This window comes from Bufo gargarizans, chromosome 9 (assembly GCF_014858855.1).
Source record: "Bufo gargarizans isolate SCDJY-AF-19 chromosome 9, ASM1485885v1, whole genome shotgun sequence".
Taxonomy (NCBI): domain Eukaryota; kingdom Metazoa; phylum Chordata; class Amphibia; order Anura; family Bufonidae; genus Bufo; species Bufo gargarizans.
Window position 1 is genome coordinate 102,988,326 of NC_058088.1, and position 21,519 is coordinate 103,009,844.

At 43.4% G+C, this 21,519-nt stretch overlaps 1 protein-coding gene across 1 annotated transcript in view; it reads right to left on the reverse strand.

The window, feature by feature from the left end:
• CUL4B (cullin 4B) overlaps window positions 1-21,519 on the reverse strand; it is a 55,041-nt gene that overhangs the window by 18,072 nt on the left and 15,450 nt on the right. Inside the window, exons 6-14 of the mRNA XM_044268609.1 lie at window positions 18,150-18,223; window positions 16,987-17,149; window positions 16,116-16,205; window positions 10,123-10,205; window positions 9,710-9,777; window positions 9,370-9,488; window positions 8,650-8,842; window positions 8,329-8,433; window positions 6,797-6,907 (exon numbers count right to left, since the gene is read on the reverse strand). Of these exons, the coding sequence (XP_044124544.1) occupies window positions 6,797-6,907; window positions 8,329-8,433; window positions 8,650-8,842; window positions 9,370-9,488; window positions 9,710-9,777; window positions 10,123-10,205; window positions 16,116-16,205; window positions 16,987-17,149; window positions 18,150-18,223 (1,006 nt within the window). The remainder of the gene's footprint in view (window positions 1-6,796; window positions 6,908-8,328; window positions 8,434-8,649; window positions 8,843-9,369; window positions 9,489-9,709; window positions 9,778-10,122; window positions 10,206-16,115; window positions 16,206-16,986; window positions 17,150-18,149; window positions 18,224-21,519) is intronic.

The following is a 21,519-nucleotide window of genomic DNA, read 5'->3' on the forward strand; positions in this document are numbered from 1 at the left end:
AGCGTCACCCTCCACCCATGGCCGCGTCATCACGCACGCTCCCTGGAACGCAACAGCGCCCAGTGGAACGCATCGCTGACGAGGCGGCCACAGGGGGCAGGGAAGAGCATACACCCATCCGGATCGCATTACCAGGCGTCTGGGGGGCGTGTTGGTAGCCTAGGTGACAACATGGACCGCTGTCAAAGAGGGGGACCAGATCATGTCACCCAGCACAATCAAGAGACCGACATTGGATGGAACAGCAACGATGGGTACAATAGGGGTCATCACCATATAATCGGCAAATGTAGCCGAAATGGTGCCTTCACCCCTATTGTCAACAACATTGCTGCCTTCTTAGGCTAATAAGCAGCTATCAAGGGAGGGATCCTTCCCATCTCCTTGCCTAATCCTATAATATGAAAATCGAGGCCGTCTGGCTTACTGATTCCCGGCCAGAAATTGCCTCTCAATTCCTCTGGAATATTTGCCGGTCGGATAGTCTTGACGTGCAGTTAGTAACTTGTCATGGTAGCCCCTCCCGAACAGCAATCCATGGTCACCATCATGCTTGCACACTGGGGTAGTCCATATACGGTCCGGTCCAACTGTAAGACAAAGGTTCTTCTATTTTCCTCAATTCTTTATCTATAGATATAGAGGGAAAAGGGTGTAAGTAGATTCCTACAACATTCTATAACAATAGCATTGTCGTATATCACCCCCATCAAGCAGGATTACTTGTGTCACCCCCACGCCTGGTGAGCAAGTAGCACATTACCTATCCACATAATTCCCATCTGCACTCAGCATTAAGACCTGCGGGCCTAAGCGTACCTAACTTATGTATCCACATAATCTCGCGCTGTTTCAACTTTTTCTCCCCGTCACCTCCCCTTTTGAGTGGGGGGATATGGTCAATCACCCTAAACTTAAGGTCCCTTTCCTTGTGTCCAGCCTCAACAAAATGTTTGGGTACTGGGAGGTCCCTTCGTTTTTGGCGGATCGAGTACCTGTGATAGTTCATTCTCGTCTTAGCATCACATGTAGTCTCCCCAACGTATAGGAGACTACATGGACATGACAACAGGTATACGACGAATGAACTGTCACAGGTCAGATAGTGTCGGATCCCAAATACCTTGTGTGTAACTGGATGCGTGAACGTATCTCCCTTTAGCATATAGCTACAATTTACACAATTCAGACATGGATAGCTTCCGCATTTCTTACGGCCTATATATGTCTGGACTGTGGTTTTCACACCCGCTACCTCTGCTTTTACCAATTTATCTCGTAAGTTCTCAGTTCTCCTGTAGGACATTAAAGGGGGCACTGCAAATTCATTAACATGACCAAGATTACTATAGTATAGGCCAATGCTTCCTGATGGCCTTGGCCACCTGATCACTGCCCTCTGTATAGGTGGAAATGAATGGTATTCTGGCTTGGTTGATCACTTTCTCAGGTCTCCTCTGATCTAAATCATCTAAATGTTTTTGGACTAATTTTCTTGGGTATCCCCTATGCCGAAACTTGTCAGCCATCTCAGCTAATCTTTTATTTTTCAGTGGAGGATTTTTGACTATGCGTTGGATACGAAGAAATTGACTTCGTGGCAAAGACCTTACCATAGGTCGTGGGTGGCAGCTTTCAAACTTTAAAAGTTTGTTACAATCAGTCGGCTTAATATAAAGGTCTGTTACCAACCTATTGTCCTGTTTCATCACCAGGGAGGGAATCTGTATTTTCCAATTTGGCGATTTTTCTGGATAAGGTCCTTCGACAATTTGCAATTTCAGCTGAATCGTATATTCGGGATACTGGTCATTTTCTTGACAAGATTGCTGAGGTGGTCATTTCACCAATGACTATACTGGCGTCATTTGATGTGGTCAGCCTCTACACCTCTATCAATCATGATAGGGGTGTGGAGGCTGTCAGAAAGTGTCTGGTTACAACCCAATATACTGATGTATGTAAGGAGTTCATTATTGACCTGCTCGGTGTGGTGCTCAGATACAACTATTTTGCTTTCCAAAATGGCTACTATCTCCAACAGCGTGGAACCGCTATGGGGTCTAACATGGCGCCCACGTACGCCAATATCTTCATGGCCGGCCTGGAGACTGAGCACGTCTATGTGTCCCACCACTTCAGCCATGTGCTGGGGTGGTGGAGATACATTGATGACGTGTTCGTCATCTGGGGGGGCGATGAAGATGAATTGGCTCAATTCCATCTATTCTTGAATAATATGGATCCAGAAATCCAGTTTACTCTGACGCACTCCACCGAGCAGGTCCAATTTTTGGACACCATGGTGATGAAACAGGACAATAGGTTGGTAACAGACCTTTATATTAAGCCGACTGATTGTGACAAACTTTTAAAGTTTGAAAGCAGCCACCCACGACCTATGGTAAGGTCTTTGCCACGAAGTCAATTTCTTCGTATCCAACGCATAGTCAAAAATCCTCCACTGAAAAATAAAAGATTAGCTGAGATGGCTGACAAGTTTCGGCATAGGGGATACCCAAGAAAATTAGTCCAAAAACATTTAGATGATTTAGATCAGAGGAGACCTGAGAAAGTGATCAACCAAGCCAGAATACCATTCATTTCCACCTATACAGAGGGCAGTGATCAGGTGGCCAAGGCCATCAGGAAGCATTGGCCTATACTATATAGTAATCTTGGTCATGTTAATGAATTTGCAGTGCCCCCTTTAATGTCCTACAGGAGAACTGAGAACTTACGAGATAAATTGGTAAAAGCAGAGGTAGCGGGTGTGAAAACCACAGTCCAGACATATATAGGCCGTAAGAAATGCGGAAGCTATCCATGTCTGAATTGTGTAAATTGTAGCTATATGCTAAAGGGAGATACGTTCACGCATCCAGTTACACACAAGGTATTTGGGATCCGACACTATCTGACCTGTGACAGTTCATTCGTCGTATACCTGTTGTCATGTCCATGTAGTCTCCTATACGTTGGGGAGACTACATGTGATGCTAAGACGAGAATGAACTATCACAGGTACTCGATCCGCCAAAAACGAAGGGACCTCCCAGTACCCAAACATTTTGTTGAGGCTGGACACAAGGAAAGGGACCTTAAGTTTAGGGTGATTGACCATATCCCCCCACTCAAAAGGGGAGGTGACAGGGAGAAAAAGTTGAAACAGCGCGAGATTATGTGGATACATAAGTTAGGTACGCTTAGGCCCGCAGGTCTTAATGCTGAGTGCAGATGGGAATTATGTGGATAGGTAATGTGCTACTTGCTCACCAGGCGTGGGGGTGACACAAGTAATCCTGCTTGATGGGGGTGATATACGACAATGCTATTGTTATAGAATGTTGTAGGAATCTACTTACACCCTTTTCCCTCTATATCTATAGATAAAGAATTGAGGAAAATAGAAGAACCTTTGTCTTACAGTTGGACCGGACCGTATATGGACTACCCCAGTGTGCAAGCATGATGGTGACCATGGATTGCTGTTCGGGAGGGGCTACCATGACAAGTTACTAACTGCACGTCAAGACTATCCGACCGGCAAATATTCCAGAGGAATTGAGAGGCAATTTCTGGCCGGGAATCAGTAAGCCAGACGGCCTCGATTTACATATTATAGGATTAGGCAAGGAGATGGGAAGGATCCCTCCCTTGATAGCTGCTTATTAGCCTAAGAAGGCAGCAATGTTGTTGACAATAGGGGTGAAGGCACCATTTCGGCTACATTTGCCGATTATATGGTGATGACCCCTATTGTACCCATCGTTGCTGTTCCATCCAATGTCGGTCTCTTGATTGTGCTGGGTGACATGATCTGGTCCCCCTCTTTGACAGCGGTCCATGTTGTCACCTAGGCTACCAACACGCCCCCCAGACGCCTGGTAATGCGATCCGGATGGGTGTATGCTCTTCCCTGCCCCCTGTGGCCGCCTCGTCAGCGATGCGTTCCACTGGGCGCTGTTGCGTTCCAGGGAGCGTGCGTGATGACGCGGCCATGGGTGGAGGGTGACGCTTGACGCTCGTCGCGGCGCATGCGCCTGGCAGACGGGGAGACGCTGAAGCAGGCACACTGGGCTACGCCATGACGGTTGGTCTCACCGATTTTAATTATAAGATACAGCTGTATAATGATTTTAACTCTTTAATGTTTGTACACTTGTGATCACTTATGAGATTGTGAACACCGGATGTAACATTTTGAAAATTGATGTCTGTACATCGCATTTATGATATGCGACACATATCATGTATGATCCACTTTTGACTATTGTCTGAAATACGCTGTACGATGGTTTTATGATGTGATATTAATAAGATTTGCACTTGTATAGTCATGTGACATTATAATGTTGGATGGTCATGTGACTTAATTGTCCACACAGGTTTTCACCAATTGCACTGATTTTGTAATGAATTGTGGGTATATAGAGCCCACATTTTAGCATTGTTGTAGCTTGACAAAGGCCTCAGAGAGAAGGCCGAAACGTTGCTGGGAATAAAGTTTGGGGTCGTCACCCTATCACCCATGACTGGAAGTGCTGCCTCTTCATTTGGTGAATATATATATATATATATATATATATATATATATATATATATATATATATATATATATATATATATATATATATATATATACACACACACACATACAGTTTAGTTTTATATTATTTCTGTATTTATATTTTTTATTAAATTTTTATTTTTTATTTATTATTCTAAAACACAGCCTCTTTGAGGTAGGAAGGGGCCACCATATAAGGGCACAGCCTGCGCCGACGTCATCGTCTATGCTAGGTGGATTAGACAGGCCATTTCCTTAGGGTCTCCTCCAGATGGGAGCCGTCGGCATCCAAGAGGTTAACAGGGATCCGACCTGAGGGCGGTACAGCGATCTCCTGGGGGCGGGGGAACCTCCGGCGGGAAGAATTCGCGCCTGGAGAGTGCCCGCCCCCTCCAATCGAGGCCGGAACTGTGCGGCCTAGTAGGCCGCGAAGCCGGCGCCTAAATTTTTGCGGTGCCCGGAGGTACCGGCCGGGACCTGGAGGGAGCGGAGCGTGCATAATACCGGCCGCGGGAGCCCACCCCGCGGGCCGGAACAGTCAGGGGGCCCGGGAAGGAGCCGGAATCCTGGGACAGAATCCCTCTGCGGCGCCCGGCCGACCGGAAAGACAGCCTCTCAGAGCACCAGCGGTCGGCCAGGGTATGCTGGAACACCGCACCAGTCATTCCGGCCGCGGGTGCCCACCCCGCGGACCGGAAACAAGGGCCCTACGCTGCAGCCGTCAGGAGAGGGCCTCTGGCCCTGAGCAGCGCACCGGTAAGGCGATAGGGGGGCGGGGGACCCTGTGACCGGGTGCCCGTAAAGGATAGAGGCAGCTCCCTGGGCGGCATGATAGGGACGCCAGCATAACCCCTCAGTGGGCACCTATTGTGGAGGGGAGGAGAGGGAGCTAATAAAACAAGCTAGGATGGGGCCAGCCTAGGACCAGCAGGGACCAGTATGGGGGTCAGTCACGCAGGAGACCTGGAGAAGCCACTCTCTCACCACAGCCGTCTTCACCCTCGGTCCGTTCCAGCAGGGTCGCCCCTTCAGCTACTGGCACCGTAGTGGCAGGACGCTGGAAGAGGGACTTGGCGTGCGGGCGACCCTTGCGCTGGCGGGATGCAGGGGAGCTGGGCTGCCCTGGTCCACCTTGCCTTCTGTGGGGGAGGCAGCAGTGCGGATGACCGGCACTGGCGCAGCTCGACCCCGGGAGAAACAGAGAGGTCTAGTGCGTCTCTGTTGTCCCGTAATGTCTGGAACAAAAAGAAAAGAAAAAAGTAAAAATCAAAATTTAAACAAGGAGAAAACAGCCCTGCAGTAGCAGGGAGTGTCTTGCCTCCTTGGACACTAAGCAAAAACTGGCAGCCTCTCTCTCCAGGCTGAGGGTATAGCTGTGGAGGAGGGGCTTAACAGTTTTCACTTAGTGTCACGCCTCCTAGGGAGATGAGCTATACCCCAAGGTCTTCTGTGTCCCCCAAGGAAACTGGGCGAGAAATAAAACCGTAGCATGCTGCGGTTTTATCTTTTGCCTGATCAGTCAAAAAGACTGAACTGAAGACATCCTGAACAGATTGCTCTCCATTCAGAATGCATGGGGATAATATACCTGATCAGTTATTTTCTGGCATTGAGCCCTTTTGACGAAACTCAGTGCCGGAAAAGAAAAACGCAACTGTGAAAGTACCCTTAGTGAAAGGGTATGAACAAAATATCCTCACTATATAAGCACGACTAGGTGCAGGCTGAAATTTTTACCTCACTAGAGAACTTTTAAAATAAAGGTTATATTTTAAAGAGTTATAATTGAGGTCGAAAACATAATTTTGATAGCCTCAGGCTATTGGAACCATAAAATGCTGGTATCAAAACAACCCTACCGTGGTGCATGCCGTCAGAGAATTCTGTTATGGTCCGTGGCAGCGGAATCCATAACGGGATTCTTTGATAATCCAAACCTGTACGTCGAACTTGAAAACAACATCACTACTTCTGATGTACAAATACATGACCATTTTTATGTTTCAGATGGAAATCCACTTCAAACGACTACTACTGAACTAAATACATCTTCGCTGCTGCTCCTATAACAGTTGCTGTTTAATTGATTTTGTTCAATTTACAGGGTGTATTTCTTCACCTCTTTACGTTTCTCCTCTTCTAAGTATAGGTCATCAGTATCAAAATCCAGGAAAACCCTTTGAGAGAACACTGGGTGAAGGCAAGCCGTGTAAATTGTACTCTTACCATGCTTAAGTTTGGAAAGCATAGATTTTTCAGCATCCACGGAAGCACTTTTCCCCACCAAGAGCCTCTTGGCTAGGTCTTTTTTGTAGAAGGCCTCAAAGACATCCTTCCCTGTAAGAGTTAAAAGAACATCTTTCATGTCTCATCCATTTACATTTTCACAATGCTTTCAAACATAAATTATTAAATGCAGAACTAGAACATGTCTGTAGAAAATCAGATGCAACACATAAGCGCCCGCACAAGCTGGAATTTCCCTTCCAGATTGTTGTATGCAGCATGGAAATATGGATTTGTTGCAGATTTCACCCTTTGCATTGCAAAGATTGAAAGCCCTCTCTGCAAACGACTCTTTGTTTTATTTGCCCCTAACAAATATGTTGGACAGAGCAGTTAAAAAATGCAGCCTGGCTACAGCATTTGAATATAAGGCCTCATGCGCACGGCCGTTGCCCGTATTGTGGCCCACAATATGCAGGGACCAGCCGCGTGCTCACCGCATCACGGATGCGGACCCATTCAATTGAATGCGTCTGCAATCAGGAAGGTGCGGAACGGAGGCACAGAACCCCCAGGTTTCCTCTCCGTGCCTCCGCACCGCAAATAATTTTTGAACTTATTCTATTTTTTTGCGGTGCGGACGGATGAAGGACCCATTCAAGTTGAATAGATTTGGATCCTTCGCAGCAGCCGCACCGATAATGACCATGCATTGCGGTCCGTAATGCATGGAATGGCCGCGTGCATGAGGCCTAACCCTAAGGTCTAGCACACCTAGTTATAGCACACCTAGTTAAAAAGCTGGACAGCGTAATCCATAAAACTTAAAGGGGTTGTTCAATTAAAAAGCTCCCAGCAACAGTAAATGTGCCAAAATAACAAACAAAGCGATACCTAAGATTTTTCTCCCCTGACGCAATTACGTCACCTTCCTGTCTGCGGAGGTGATGTCCTGTAAGCATCACGTCAGTGCTGCAGCCAATCACTGGCCTTTGCAGCCGTGCGGTGTATACTGCGGAAGCCAGTGATTGGCTGCACTGCGACATGGTATGTTCGGGATGTTGCCGCTGCAGCCAGGAAGAGGAGGTCATCGCTGCCGAACCGAAATGTGATGCAGGAAGTAGCAGGGGAGAAAAATGCTGAGTTTCACTTTTTGTTTTCGCATATTTCCTGTCTTCAGGACAGTTGCAATTGAACTTTCACAACTCCTTTAACGGGGAGCATTGTTTCATTGCCAACATTTGTGTCATTGGCTGGGTCTTTTATAACACTTTGTCATGTGTTCCTAAAGCATCACGTCTTATACCAAACAAAACTATATGTTAAATAGATGCCTCAGACGGATGCCATATAGCCAGTTCCATTGTACGTGTTTTTGGTGGATTATACAGGATGGAAAAGTGTACTACGCTCCCCCCCCCCCCCCCCCCCCCCAATCCAGGTGTTACACATAGGGCAAAAATGTGATATGAATCCAGACTAAAGACTTGTATGCCACCAAATTGTTCATTTCCTTTCAGAACCTCACGTACCATAAATAAACCTAAATATGATCATAATTTTATCCAGCATTTTCTCCAGCTCCTCATCTGTCGCTTCCTTGTTTCCAGTTCGCAGTTTTGAATCCACATATTTTGCTGAAATAGTACAAAAGATTCACTTAATTAACACAAAACTTGATTTGGCACATTGTAAAAATACAGAGAATACAGCAAAGGATTTTCTGTGCTGTGGCCAAATTAGGACTAGTCGTCACCAAATGACAGACACCCATACTTTCCAGCACCATAATATTCAAGGACGGTTCAAATATTTGGTGAAGTAAGACACCGCACTATGGCGGCTTCATGTACCTATAAGTTCAGCTGGCTTGTTTGGTCTCTTGTTGATGAACGTTTCAAAAGCTTCTTTCATGGCATTGACAAACTTCTCGTTCTTCATAAAGCACACGTCAATCACGTGGTCAACTTTGTCTTTGAAATCCAGCAGTTCTTGTACCATAGTTTTATCTTTTTCCGGATTTATCACAATGGTGCTTCCAAAGGCCTGAAATGTATTCCGTAATTAAACCATCGGCTGCTAAACATTTCAACAGGAAACTTAAAGGCCCCTTTCACATGAGCGACTTTTCCTTGCTGGAGTGATACGTGAAGTGAACGCATAGCACCCGCATTGAAACCTGACCCATTCATTTTAATGGGTCTGTGTACGTTTTTTTCACGCATCATTTCTGCGTTGGTGAGATTTTCAGCATCTTCTATATTCTGCGTTTTTCATGCAGCCCTGGCCCCATAGAAGTGAATGGAGCTTCAGTGAAAAACACATTGTATCCAGGGTGCAGTGCGTTTTTCACTTAAGGTTGCTAGGAGATGTTTGTAAACATTAAGTTTTTTTTTTTTTTCACATGCGTGAAAAACATCAAAACTGATTGCACCTGAGTGGAAAAAACGCAACGCAAACGCAATTACAGACAAAACTGACAACTTGGGTGCGAATGTCACTGAACGCACCCGGAGCCAATCCGTATCGCTCCTGTGAAAGAGGCCAAAGGCATTTTAGACACAAACATCTACCTTGATGTACTCAATCCAGTGCTGTAGAAGAACCTGCACTCCCCCTCGGACTCTGCTAAACAACTGATAAAGCAAGGAGAGGTCCTGAATTCGGTTTTCGTCCAGAAGGTGATTCAAACCTGGTTTTGGAAGACAAGACTAAATCTGTTATTTCTATGTGACACAGAGCAATCCACTTCTATGGAGACGGGGGCGGTTTCAATGCTACCTCTTCTTGGGGGGGGGGGGGGGGAGCTGGAATGCTAAGGCAAATATGACAACTAACTCATTAGTGGCAACGGATATAAAAAGCACAAAAAACCAACACAAACATAAAGCAGGTCGCCAACAAAAATTGTACCTTTCTGGAGCGTTGTTGTTAAGTGTTCACCAAGAAGTTGCTTTTCAACTGTGGCAATTAAAGGTTTCCTGTATTCAAAAAGAAATATACAAAGGGTTCATTAATAAAAATCATCTAGAAACATTATCAAATGTCTAAAGACTGCTACCATGTGATGTATTAATTTAGTACGCTAACAGAACCGCTACAAATGCAATTCACTTCGTATGCTTCTGTAGAGCCGAATGGGAGCAATGTTGCTGTAACCAGGCATGGCCGGTAAATTGTGTAGTTCCGGTGCCTGATGGAGGGCGTGTGGGGGGAGCAGAACCCCACCGATCTGATAACGATGACCTGCAGTCCTATACACCTCTTATAGACAAACAATGCACTTTGAGCCAAAAGGCACACAAATGATGCACGCGGACACTTACTGTGTGCTTTGATCCAAATATGTGATCACTCGATCAGCTTCCTCTTCTAAGCGCTTGTTTACATGATGAAGATATTCTGGGACCTGTACCATACACAGAGAGGTTCCCGTATTATTTCAGTTTTTCTATATAAAATCAAGAGATGTATTACTTTACTCCACCTCCACCCCCCACCAACTGTGGAATTTGGACTACAAAACAGTTTAGCTTGGGCCATAGAGCACTATGAAGTCTCAGGGGTAAATGATAGCTTATGGGCTTCTCAAAATTTAAAGGGAATTTTATATTGTAGATGGCAAAGTACACATGGGCACCTGAAAACTCCCCATAGGCCTGGACAACCAAAGACAGTGCCCTATTCTTGAAATTGAGACCTGCATCTAACAGGAAAACCTTTCAGCACCAGAGGATTTTACGTTTTTCCCTCCCTGCCTTTCAGAGCCATAACTTTTTTTTTTTCCTTCTTCCCATTCACAAGTTGTACTTTCTTATGGCACCATTTTAGATTGCATACAATGTAGTGGAGGCTGGAAAATAATTCCAAGTAGGGTGGAATTGGAAATCAAACCACCGCAGTTTTATAGGTTTTGTTTCTACAGTGTTTCCTGTGGAGTAAAACTGACTTGTTACCGATACCACATTTATATGTTTTTCTTGTGTTTTAATCCGTTCAAGCGACAGCCGGTTTGGACCAAATGCCGGAGCCCCATTTTTCAAATCTGACGTGTCACTTTATGTGGTAATAACTTTGGAACGATTTTACTTATCTAAGCCGTTCTGAGATTGTACTTCATGTTAGTGATGAATTTGAGTTGATACGTTTTACATTTATGCATAAAAAAAAAATTAAAAAAAAAAGGAAAAATTCACTATTTTCTAAATTTACATTTTTTCCGCTTTTAAGACAGCAGATAGTGATACTTCATAAAATAGTTATTACTTTACATTCCCCAAAGGCATACTTTATGTTTGCATCATTTTTTTTTCCAGGAAGTTAGAAGGCTTAGAAGCAAATTTTAAAATGTATAAGAAAATTGCCAAAACCCACTTTAAGAACCAGTTCAGTTATGGAGTCACTTTGTGGGACTTAGGCTACTTTCACACTTGCGTTCAGAGCGGATCCGTCTGGGGTCTGCTCAGACGGATCCGCTCCTATAATGCAGACGATAGGATCCGTTCAGAACAGATCCGTCTGCATTATGTTGTAGAAAAAATTCTAAGTGTGAAAGTAGCTTCAGACGGATCCGTCCAGATTTTACATTGAGAGTCAATGGGGGACGGATCAGTTTGAAAATTGAGCCATATAGTGTCAAATTCAAACGGATCCGTCCCCATTGACTTACATTGTAAGTCTGGACGGATCCGTTTGCCTCTGCACGGCCAGGCGGACACCCGAACGCGGGCAAGCAGCATTCGGGTGTCCGCCTGCCGAGCGTAGCGGAGGCCAAACTGATGCATTCTGAGCGGATCCGCATCCACTCAGAATGCATTAGGGCTGGACGGATGCGTTCGGGGCCGCTTGTGAGAGCCTTCAAACGGAACTCACAAGCGGAGCCCTGAATGCTAGTGTGAAAGTAGCCTAACATAGTAGAAACCGCCCCTAAATTCCCCTATTTTAGAAACCACACCCCTCAAGTTATTCAAAACTGATTTTACACACTTTAGGTGTTCCACAAGAATTAAAGGTAAATGGAGGGGACATTTTTAAATTTCATTTGTTTGGGCAGATTTTCCATTTTAATAAATTTTTCCTGTAATACAGCAAGGGCTAAAAGCCAAGCAAACCTCAATATTTATTACCCTGATTCTGCAGTTTACAGAAACACCCCATATGTGGTCGTAACTTGCTGTTTGGGCACACGGCAGGGTGCAGAGGGAAAGGAGCGCCATATTGTTAACGGAGGGCAGATTTTGCTGTAATGGTTTATTAGTGCCATATCACAGTTGAAGAGACCCCGAGGTACTCCTAGAAAGAAAACCCCCAAAACTGACCCCATTTTGGAAACTACACCCTTCAAGCAATAAATCTAGGGGTGAAGTGAATGCTTTGACCCAACAAGCATTTTATAGAATTTAGAAACGCATAGCTGTGAAAATGAAAAATTAACTTTCATTTCCAATATAATATTGCTTTAGCCCTAACTTTATTTTCACAAGGGCTAACAGGAGAAAATGCACCCCACAATTTATGCAACTTTTATAGATCAGGTCGTTATGGACGTGGCAATACCAATTATGTGTAGTGTTTTTATTGATTTCATTTTTTTTATGACATAAATGAATGGATATTATAAAAGACAATTTTATAAAAATGCGTAAACTTTTTTTTTTTTACACTGTTTATATTTATCAAGACCCATTTGGATCTTAAAGATCCAGTGGGCCTGATGGATACACAGTTCATTGCAATAGTCATGTATTGCAATGCACTGTATAGTCAGTGCTACCCTTACACTAAGGGCTCATGCAAACGACTGTATGCCCTCTGAGCGGGCCATATGTCCAGGAGCGGCATACGTCATGTGCACAGCATCATAGGTTACTATGATGCTGAGCGCATCGGACCGCCTGCGGGGCTATTGTCCTGCACTCATATGATCTGTGCGCCCCCGTGCGCAGCATATATGCCACTCCAGGACATATGGCCCGCTGACCCTCAGGATCTGAGCAGCCTTAGGGCTCATGCACACAAACGTATTTTCTTTCCATGTCGTTTTTTTTTGCGGACCATATGCAGAACCATTTACTTCAATGGGTCAGCAAAAAAATAAAAAAATAAAAAACAGAACATGTCCTATTAGTGTCCGCATTATGGACAAGAATAGTACTGTTCTATGAAGGGCCAGCTGTTCAGTTTTGCAAAATACAGAATACACACGGATGTCATTCCCATCGGCCTAATGGAAGAGAGAGTGAGCTCCCTCCCTCTCAACCCCAATAATGCCTCGGGCAGCTACTAACCGCGGCATCTATGGGGTTAAACGGCCAAGATCGGTGGCAGCCCCAATTTCAGCCATCGCAGCAGCTCCATTCCTGAGCCGCTTACATCACTAGCAGGAGAATGCTGCAGGAGGCATATTGGAAGCAATGCAGCATATGGGGGACAATGGCAGCATCTGGGGGCAGTGTATACCCAAGGGGCTCTGGGGGCACATTGGGGGTCTTGCCTGCGTGGAGATCACAGCCTGAAACCTGCATTTTCACACTAAAGTGCTCCGATTGGTTAGTCTGCAGAGTGGTCCCTTACCTGCTTCCCCAGTGTCAGAGACTCTGCGACTGACACTCATTACCAACTTTTTTTTTTTTTTTTTTTTAAGTTAAGTCTATGGAGCTGTGTGGGGGAGATCTGTAGTTTTTATCGATGCCATTCTTGAGTGTGACTTTTAGATAATTTCTGTTCATTTTTATTTGGAGGTGAAGCAACGAAAAAATTGTGAATCAGTCACTTTGATTTTTCTGTTCCTCATTTGACTTCTGGGATAACTATGTTTATATTTTAATGTTTTGGGCATTTTGCAACCTGACGATGATTATATATTTTTTATATTTAAAAAAACTTTGTATTTAAAAAAATAAATAAATTTAAGTCACCCTAAATGGCTATGATACACAATCGTTAGACTGCAGATTTGCTATGTACTTATGTAGCCCTACCACCAGCAGGACTCAATAGGCCTTGTAAAATGCCAGTTTTTTGTTTTTTATAGAGATTAGAGCTTTCACATACAACCAACTGCTCCCCCGATTACCATGCAGGGGAGCCAGTCAGGCCCTGGGAGCTCAGCGCTCCCGGAGAAGACACTTCAAATGTTATTGCCAATAGCAGACATTAACCCAGAGTGTCTGCCATTTAAAACAGCAGAAACCTGACACCTGTGGCGCCCACGAGAAGGTGACATTTTTAAATTACTGGACTTCCGGAAAGGGTTAAAAGGAATTTCATATTGTAGATGCACTTGGGCACCTTAGAGTCCCCATAGGCTTGGACAACCAAGGTTGAAATGTATGCTGCAATGGTGACCCACTCTCGGGATGCATGTCCCAAATGAGAATACTCCTTTAAAGCCAAAAGACTTAGGGGGTCTCATATACCATTTTCAACGCCACTTTTAGGTGTATAAAATAGTGTAAATAGGAAGCGGTCTTACTTTTACAACTGAGCCTTCATAACTTCTAAAATGCTGTTTAAAAGGTTGTGCCAGGAAGCGGTTTAAGGGTGGGTTCACACTAGCGTTATGGATTCCGTTATAACATGGTTATAATGGAAAATAACAGAATGCAAAACAGAAGCCTTTAAAAGGCATTCCGTTTGCTTTCCGTCCTAATAGAAGTCTATGAGAATCAAAATGTATCCGTCTGGGTGCAGTTATGCAAGGCGGAAGACAGGACTTTGCTTTCCGTCTTGCATAACGGGACCCAGAGGGATACGTTTGATCCCCATAGACTTCCATTAGGACGGAAAGCAAACGGAATGCCTTTTAAAGGCTTCCGTTTTGCATTCTGTCATAATACAAGTCTATGGGCAGAAGAACGGATCCGTCCTTCAGTCTTATGGATTCCGTTATTTTCCATTACAACCATGTTATAACGGAAAGCCATAGCGGAATCCCTAACCCTAGGGTGGACCCACCCAAAGTAAGATTCCCTTAACAGGTCTGGCCAATTGTCTGTGTTGCACAAACCCTTTAAGGTGCATATAGTCTATGCCAAAATCTACGTGCATTCACATTAGTAAATGTGGCCCACTGTGTTGCCTTGTCATTATATTTTCAATGTTCTATGCATCTCTTAGTATTAAAAAGGAGTCACACCCAAAGGGTACAAATTTTATTAAAATATTATGAAGGCAGAAATTTCAAGCAGCCAGAAAACTTTATAAATGTTGTTTCTTTTACTTACAGACATATTAACATTTCAATTTCTGGGGTCAATTTGTCCATAGAATCTAACAATAACCCTTTACTAGATAGGATACAAGTAGTATTTCTGCTTCTCCTATAATGATTTTAGGTGGAAATCCTCTTAGGCTGGATTTACACACACAGTTCTGGATGCATTTCATGTTATTTAACCCTAAGTTCACACTTGAGCGTTTTACAGCGCGTTCCTACGCGCTGTAAAACGCGCAACACATGAAAACCAATGCTTCCCTATGGGGCTGGTTCACATTTTCGCGTTTTACAGCGCGTTTGAACGCGCTGTAAAACGCCCAACGCTCAAACAAGTACAGGAGTTTTTTTTGGCGCGTTTGACGCGCGTTTGGGCCATAGACTCTTTGGACAACACTGCTGTCAATCACCCAAACGCGCGTCAAACGCGCGTTTACTATTACAAAAAACGCTCATAAAAACGCGCGACAAAATCGCGCATAAAAACGCGCGTTTGCGAAACGCTTAGGTGTGAAACCAGGGTTAAGCTAAATCCAGGAGTGGGTGCAAAAAGCAGCAAGGAAACAAAACACTAATATGTCCACTCCTGAGTTTGGCTAAAAAATAGACTGTGAATGTGTGAATCCAGGCTAAATGTATACATTGCATGGTATGAGTGGGCCATGTATGACACAGGGATTGCATCATTCATGTTTTTAATATTAATTGAAGGGGACCCAGTCAGGACAATACCCTTTCTTTGGCAGTCCCCATGAGAATTGGCTGATGAAACCACCAACTTTTGCGAATTATTTTATTATTTGCAAATTATTCATTTAAATCTCTTCTCTTGCAGAGCTCAGTAAGCCATGTCAGCAGTCTCATCAGGGATGTCAACGAGCAGCACATCACTGATGTGCATGTGCCGCTGGTGGGCATGTCACCTAGGAGGCCAGTCACTGGGTAAAATGGTGCACGTGACTCTGTCCATGCAGGGACCGGAACCCACACAGCCGGAATTAAGTGGACCTGCTGAGTGCGAAGAGGGGTATCGAAGAGGAGAAAATGTGGAGTGGACAACCCCTTTAAGGGTCAATATTTTAATGGTGATCTATAAAAACCTACCTCTCTTTCCTGCATGAGCCTTTGGCCTTCAGCAGCATACAACCGATTTGTTTCTTCCAAGAATCTGTGCTCAAATGAATCTTGGTAAATCTACAGTAGAATAACAATAAAAGTCACAAATAAATGTACAGTAACTAATGAAGAAGGAATACAGTATATCAGACACTAAACTTGTACTGCAGAATCCACAGCGATTCTACATAGTCTAGGACATTCTAAACAAATAGACCTGGATTTAAGATCTGTGGGGGAGAGTTATCAAACTGGTGTAAAGTAGAACTGGCTTAGTTGCCCATAGCAACCAATGAGATTCCACCTTTCATTTTTCACAGATAATTTGGAAAATGAAAGGTGGAATCTGATTGGTTGCTATGGGCAATTAAGCTAATTCTATATTTGCACCAGTTTGATAAATCTTCCCGTGTATCTAGGTTGCAGATGCCTTTACTAGTTATCTTAAAGTACAGTTTCATTCCTGTGAGGTTTTCTCCTACAGCAACTGAGGAATCTCCTCTCCTATGTGCCGACATGCTTTCCTCCATCTCCAAATTCTAATCCTTACTGCTGTTATCTTTAATAAGATCAGAAGCAACAGGACAATCAGCTATGTGAAGGAGTTACACAGACTTTACAGCAGCAACATGGGAGACAATTTATAATAAATATTTAAAAAGTTGCTTAATTTTGCATGTAGGGAAAAGGAAAAAAAAAAAACTGTGCAAATGTGTCCACAGCAGTTTGCTGCATGCTGAGCGTTGTTTGCTAGAATTCAGATGGCTCTAAAAAAATCTCCAGGCACAAAAAGGTCAAATTTGCTTAGCTATGCGGTGAAAAAAATATATATATTTGACAATAGATGTGTAGGACTTACTTGTAGGTCAGAAAGCATACTCAGAAGACTTCGTAACAGACTTCTATCAATGGCTTCTCCGTTCCTTTCTCTCTCAATTAAGAGAAGAATGCCATCAATAGTCTTGTTCTGAACTTTTTGATCGCTGATTATGTGAGTTCTAAATAGTTCTAGTCCCATGTCCCTAGTGATACAGAACAAGACACTTAAAATATACAATCAGGCAGATTATACCAATCTATATCAGATTATAGACATCCAATATTGCAAGGGGGGGTTGCATGTTCTGTTCTTGGCCCAAGCATAGTGATTGAACAACCTTGATAAAAATGTTAGCATAAGGGCTCATGCACACGACCGTTCTGCGGTCCGTTTTTTTACGTATCCATTGTTCGAGTTTTTTTTTTTCCGATTTAAGTTCTCTTCCGTTCCATTATTTCACAAAACATATCCGTATGGTTTCCATATGCAATTTTTTTTGCAGATCGGAAACAGTAACTTATTAATCACCAAACACATGAGCAATATGGGCTGGGCATAGCATTTCTACAGTAGGAATCCTCAAAATATGGATGTGTTCCATGTGCGTTCTGTATTTTTTGCAGACACATTGACTTGAATGGGGCCTCGGACCGTGATTTGCGGACCATAGTAGGACATACACTACTTTTTTGAATGGTTCCGCATACTGTCCTCCCCAAAAAAATAAAAACGGAACGGAAGTGGAAAGAAAATACGTTTGTCTGCATGAGCCCTAAGGCGTATAAAATTTTAGTGCATGGTCTACCATAAGGCTGTGTTCACATCATGTCTAAGCCTTCCATCATATATAATAGTTTGTAGTGGATGGCACTCCTTGTGTAACAGTCGGTGCTCGGTGGTAATAATCAATATGAAATAGGTAAAGACCATGGCACTCGTAATTTAAGTGATCAGAAATGGTTCATTTATTGTCCATCCCAAGATTGAAGGCCGGTGTTATAAGATTCAATCTTGGGATGGACAATAAATGAACCATTTCTGATCACTTTAATTACGAGTGCCGTGGACTTTACCTACTGTATTTCATAAGCCTTCCATCAGACATGGAATATACACCTCTGCAATATACCATCGTATAGGCACACCGTAGCATGAATCGCCCCTGAAACCCTATTGTAAAAGCAAAAAACACATAATTTTACCATATAGACGGCAGCATGGAATTCTGAAGAACGTAGGTACGATCCAAAAAAAGGAAAATACTTCTAATCATGATCTTCAAGACAAAAAAAAAAAAATTAATTTCAACAAATATTTCTAACCCACTCCCCTGAACATTCAAATACCATCATGTTTCCACCATTCTTGGACCTATGTACACAATAGTAAGGAGACATGATGTCACCAGGACAAGTCACCACAGCTGGGAGTGACGGGTCACCATTGTGTCATATAATCATGCACATTATGCATGCCTAGGGATCAAGAACGATGGGGCAGCGGTGCAAAGAGGAGTGATACGGCAGTAGGAAAAATAGCCAATCAGCAAACAAGAGTCAAGTGGTAATAATAAACAGTTAATTTGCAAGTTACCACAGGAATGGATCCAGTCCCTTCCACAAATAAAAAAACTTTATAAAAACTCAATGGAATCAAATTAAAATAGGATCTTTATTTATCCAAGGTGTAAAAGCGACATTTCTGCTACAAGCCTTAACCCTTTCACTATCTGCGCCGTACATTTACGGCGCCAGAGCAATGGGTAAACATGCAGTTGGCTGATGACCGCAACCAGCAAAAATGCAGATTGCGGTCATTAAAGCCTTTAGATGCCGTGATTTAGGGCTCATGCACACAGCCGTATGCCCTCAGAGACATACGGTCCGTGAGCGGGCCATATGTCCCGGAGCGGCATACATCGTGCGCACGGAAGCGCACAGCATCATAGGTTACTATGATGCTGTGTGCATTGGGCCGCCTGCAGGGCTATTATTAATATCATATGAGTGCGGGACAATAGTCCCATGGGCGGCCTGTGCGCACGATGTATGCCGCTCCGGGACATATGTCCCGCTCGCAGACCATATGTCTCAGAGGGCATACGGTCAAGTGCATGAGCCCTAAGGCTCCTTTCACACGGGCGAGAATTCCGTGCGGGTGCAATGCGTGAGGTGAATGCATTGCACCCGCACCGAATCCGGACCCATTCACTTAAATGGGGCTGTTAACATGAGCGGTGATTTTCAAGCATCACTGATGCGTTGCGTGAAAATTGCAGCAAGTTCTATATTGTGCACATTGTGTTTTTCACGCAACGCAGGCCCCATAGAACTGAATAGGGCTGCGTGAAAATCGCAAGCATCCGCAAGCAGGTGCGGATGCGGTGCAATTTTCAAGCATGGTTGCTAGGAGACGATCGGGATGGGGACTCGATCTTTATTATTTTTGCTTATAACATGGTTAAAAGGAAAATAATAGCTTTCTTAATACAGAATGCTTAGTAAAATAGTGATGGAGGGGTTAAAATTAAAAACAATTAATGTGGAGTCACTGTGGGTAGAGATACATGGAGCTAAAAACAATAAATTACTAATAGGAGTTTACTATAAACCACCTAATATACCAGAGTCCACAGAAAATCTACTACTAAACGAGATAGACGAGGCAGCAAATCATAATGAGGTGGTTATTATAGGGGGACTTCAACTACCCTGATATAGACTGGGAAACTGAAACTTGTATATCTCATAAAGGAAACAGGTTCTTGGCAATAACCAAAGACAATTACCTCTCCCAACTGGTTCAGGACCCGACTAGAGGGACGGCCATACTGGACTTAGTATTAACCAATAGGCCGGACAGAACAACAGACGTGCAGGTTAGGGGACACCTGGGAAATAGTGACCATAAAGTAATAACCTTCCAATTATTCAAAAGAGCGTTTCTACGGGGAGGAACAAAAATACCAAACTTCAAAAAAGCTCATTTTAGCCAACTAAGAGAGGCCATAGGCCGAACGAATTGGGACAAAGTCCTCAAAAATAAAAATACAGCCACAAAATGGGATATCTTTAAAAGCATTCTAAAATCTCATTGTGAGAGGTACATACCGTATGGGAAAAAAAAGTTAAGGAACAAAAACAAACCAATGTGGATAAATAGAACTGTAAAGAAAGCAATAACTGACAAAAAGAAAGCATGTAAATCACTAAAACAGGAGGGTGGCACGGAAGCACTGAAAAAAAAATAGAACATGTAAAAAACAAATAAAAGCGGCCAAACTAGAGACCGAGAGATTAATTGCCAAAGAGAGTAAAACTAACCCTAAAATGTTCTTCAGTTATATAAATGTTAAAAAGTATAAATCTGAAGGTGTCGGCCCTTTAAAGAGTAATCAGGGGGAAGTCGCAGAGAGCGACGAGGAGAAAGCAAAGCTGTTAAATATTTTTTTCTCCAATGTATTCACTGAGGAAAATAAACTGTCAGATGAAATGCTGAATGTAAAAATAAATTCCCCATTAAAAGTGTCCTGTCTGACCCAGGAAGAAGTACAACAGCGACTTAAAAAGGTTAAAATAGACAAATCGCCAGGACCAGATGGCATACACCCCTGTATCCTAAGGGAATTAAGTAATGTCATAGCCAGACCCTTATTTCTGATATTTGATGACTCTATACTGACAGGGAACGTCCCACAGGATTGGCGCATGGCAAATGTGGTGCTAATATTCAAAAAGGGTCCAAAAACAGAGCCTGGAAACTATAGGCCGGTAAGTTTAACATCTGTTGTGGGTAAACTGTTTGAAGGTTTTCTGAGAGATGCTATGTTAGAGCATCTCAACGGAAATAAGCAAATAACGCCATATCAGCATGGCTTTGTGAGGGATTGGTCATGCCAAACAAATTTAATCAGTTTCTATAAGGAGGTAAGTTCTAGACTTGACAGTGGTGAATCAATGGATGTCGTGTATCTGGACTTCTCCAAAGCATTTGACACTGTACCACATAAAAGGTTAGTATATAAAATGAGAATGCTCGGACTAGGAGAAAACGTCTGTATGTGGGTAAGTAACTGGCTGAGTGATAGAAAACAGAGGGTGGTTACTAATGGTACACACTCAGATTGGGTCACTGTGACCAGTGGGGTACCTCAGGGGTCAGTATTGGGCCCTATTCTCTTCAATATATTTATTAATGATCTTGTAGAAGGCTTGCATAGTAAAGTATACATTTTCGCAGATGACACTAAACTGTGTAAAGTAATAACACTGATGAGGACAGTATACTACTACAGAGCGATCTGGATAGATTGGAGGCTTGGGCAGATAAGTGGCAGATGAGGTTTAACACAGACAAATGAAAAGTTATGCACATGGGAAGGAATAATGCAAGTCACCCGTACATACTAAATGGTAAAACACTCAGTAACACTGACATGGAAAAGGATCTAGGAATTTTAATAAACAGCAAACTAAGCTGCAAAAACAAGTGTCAGGCAGCTGCTGCCAAGGCCAATAAGATAATGGGTTGCATCAGAAGGGGCATAGATGCCCGTGATAAGAACATAGTCCT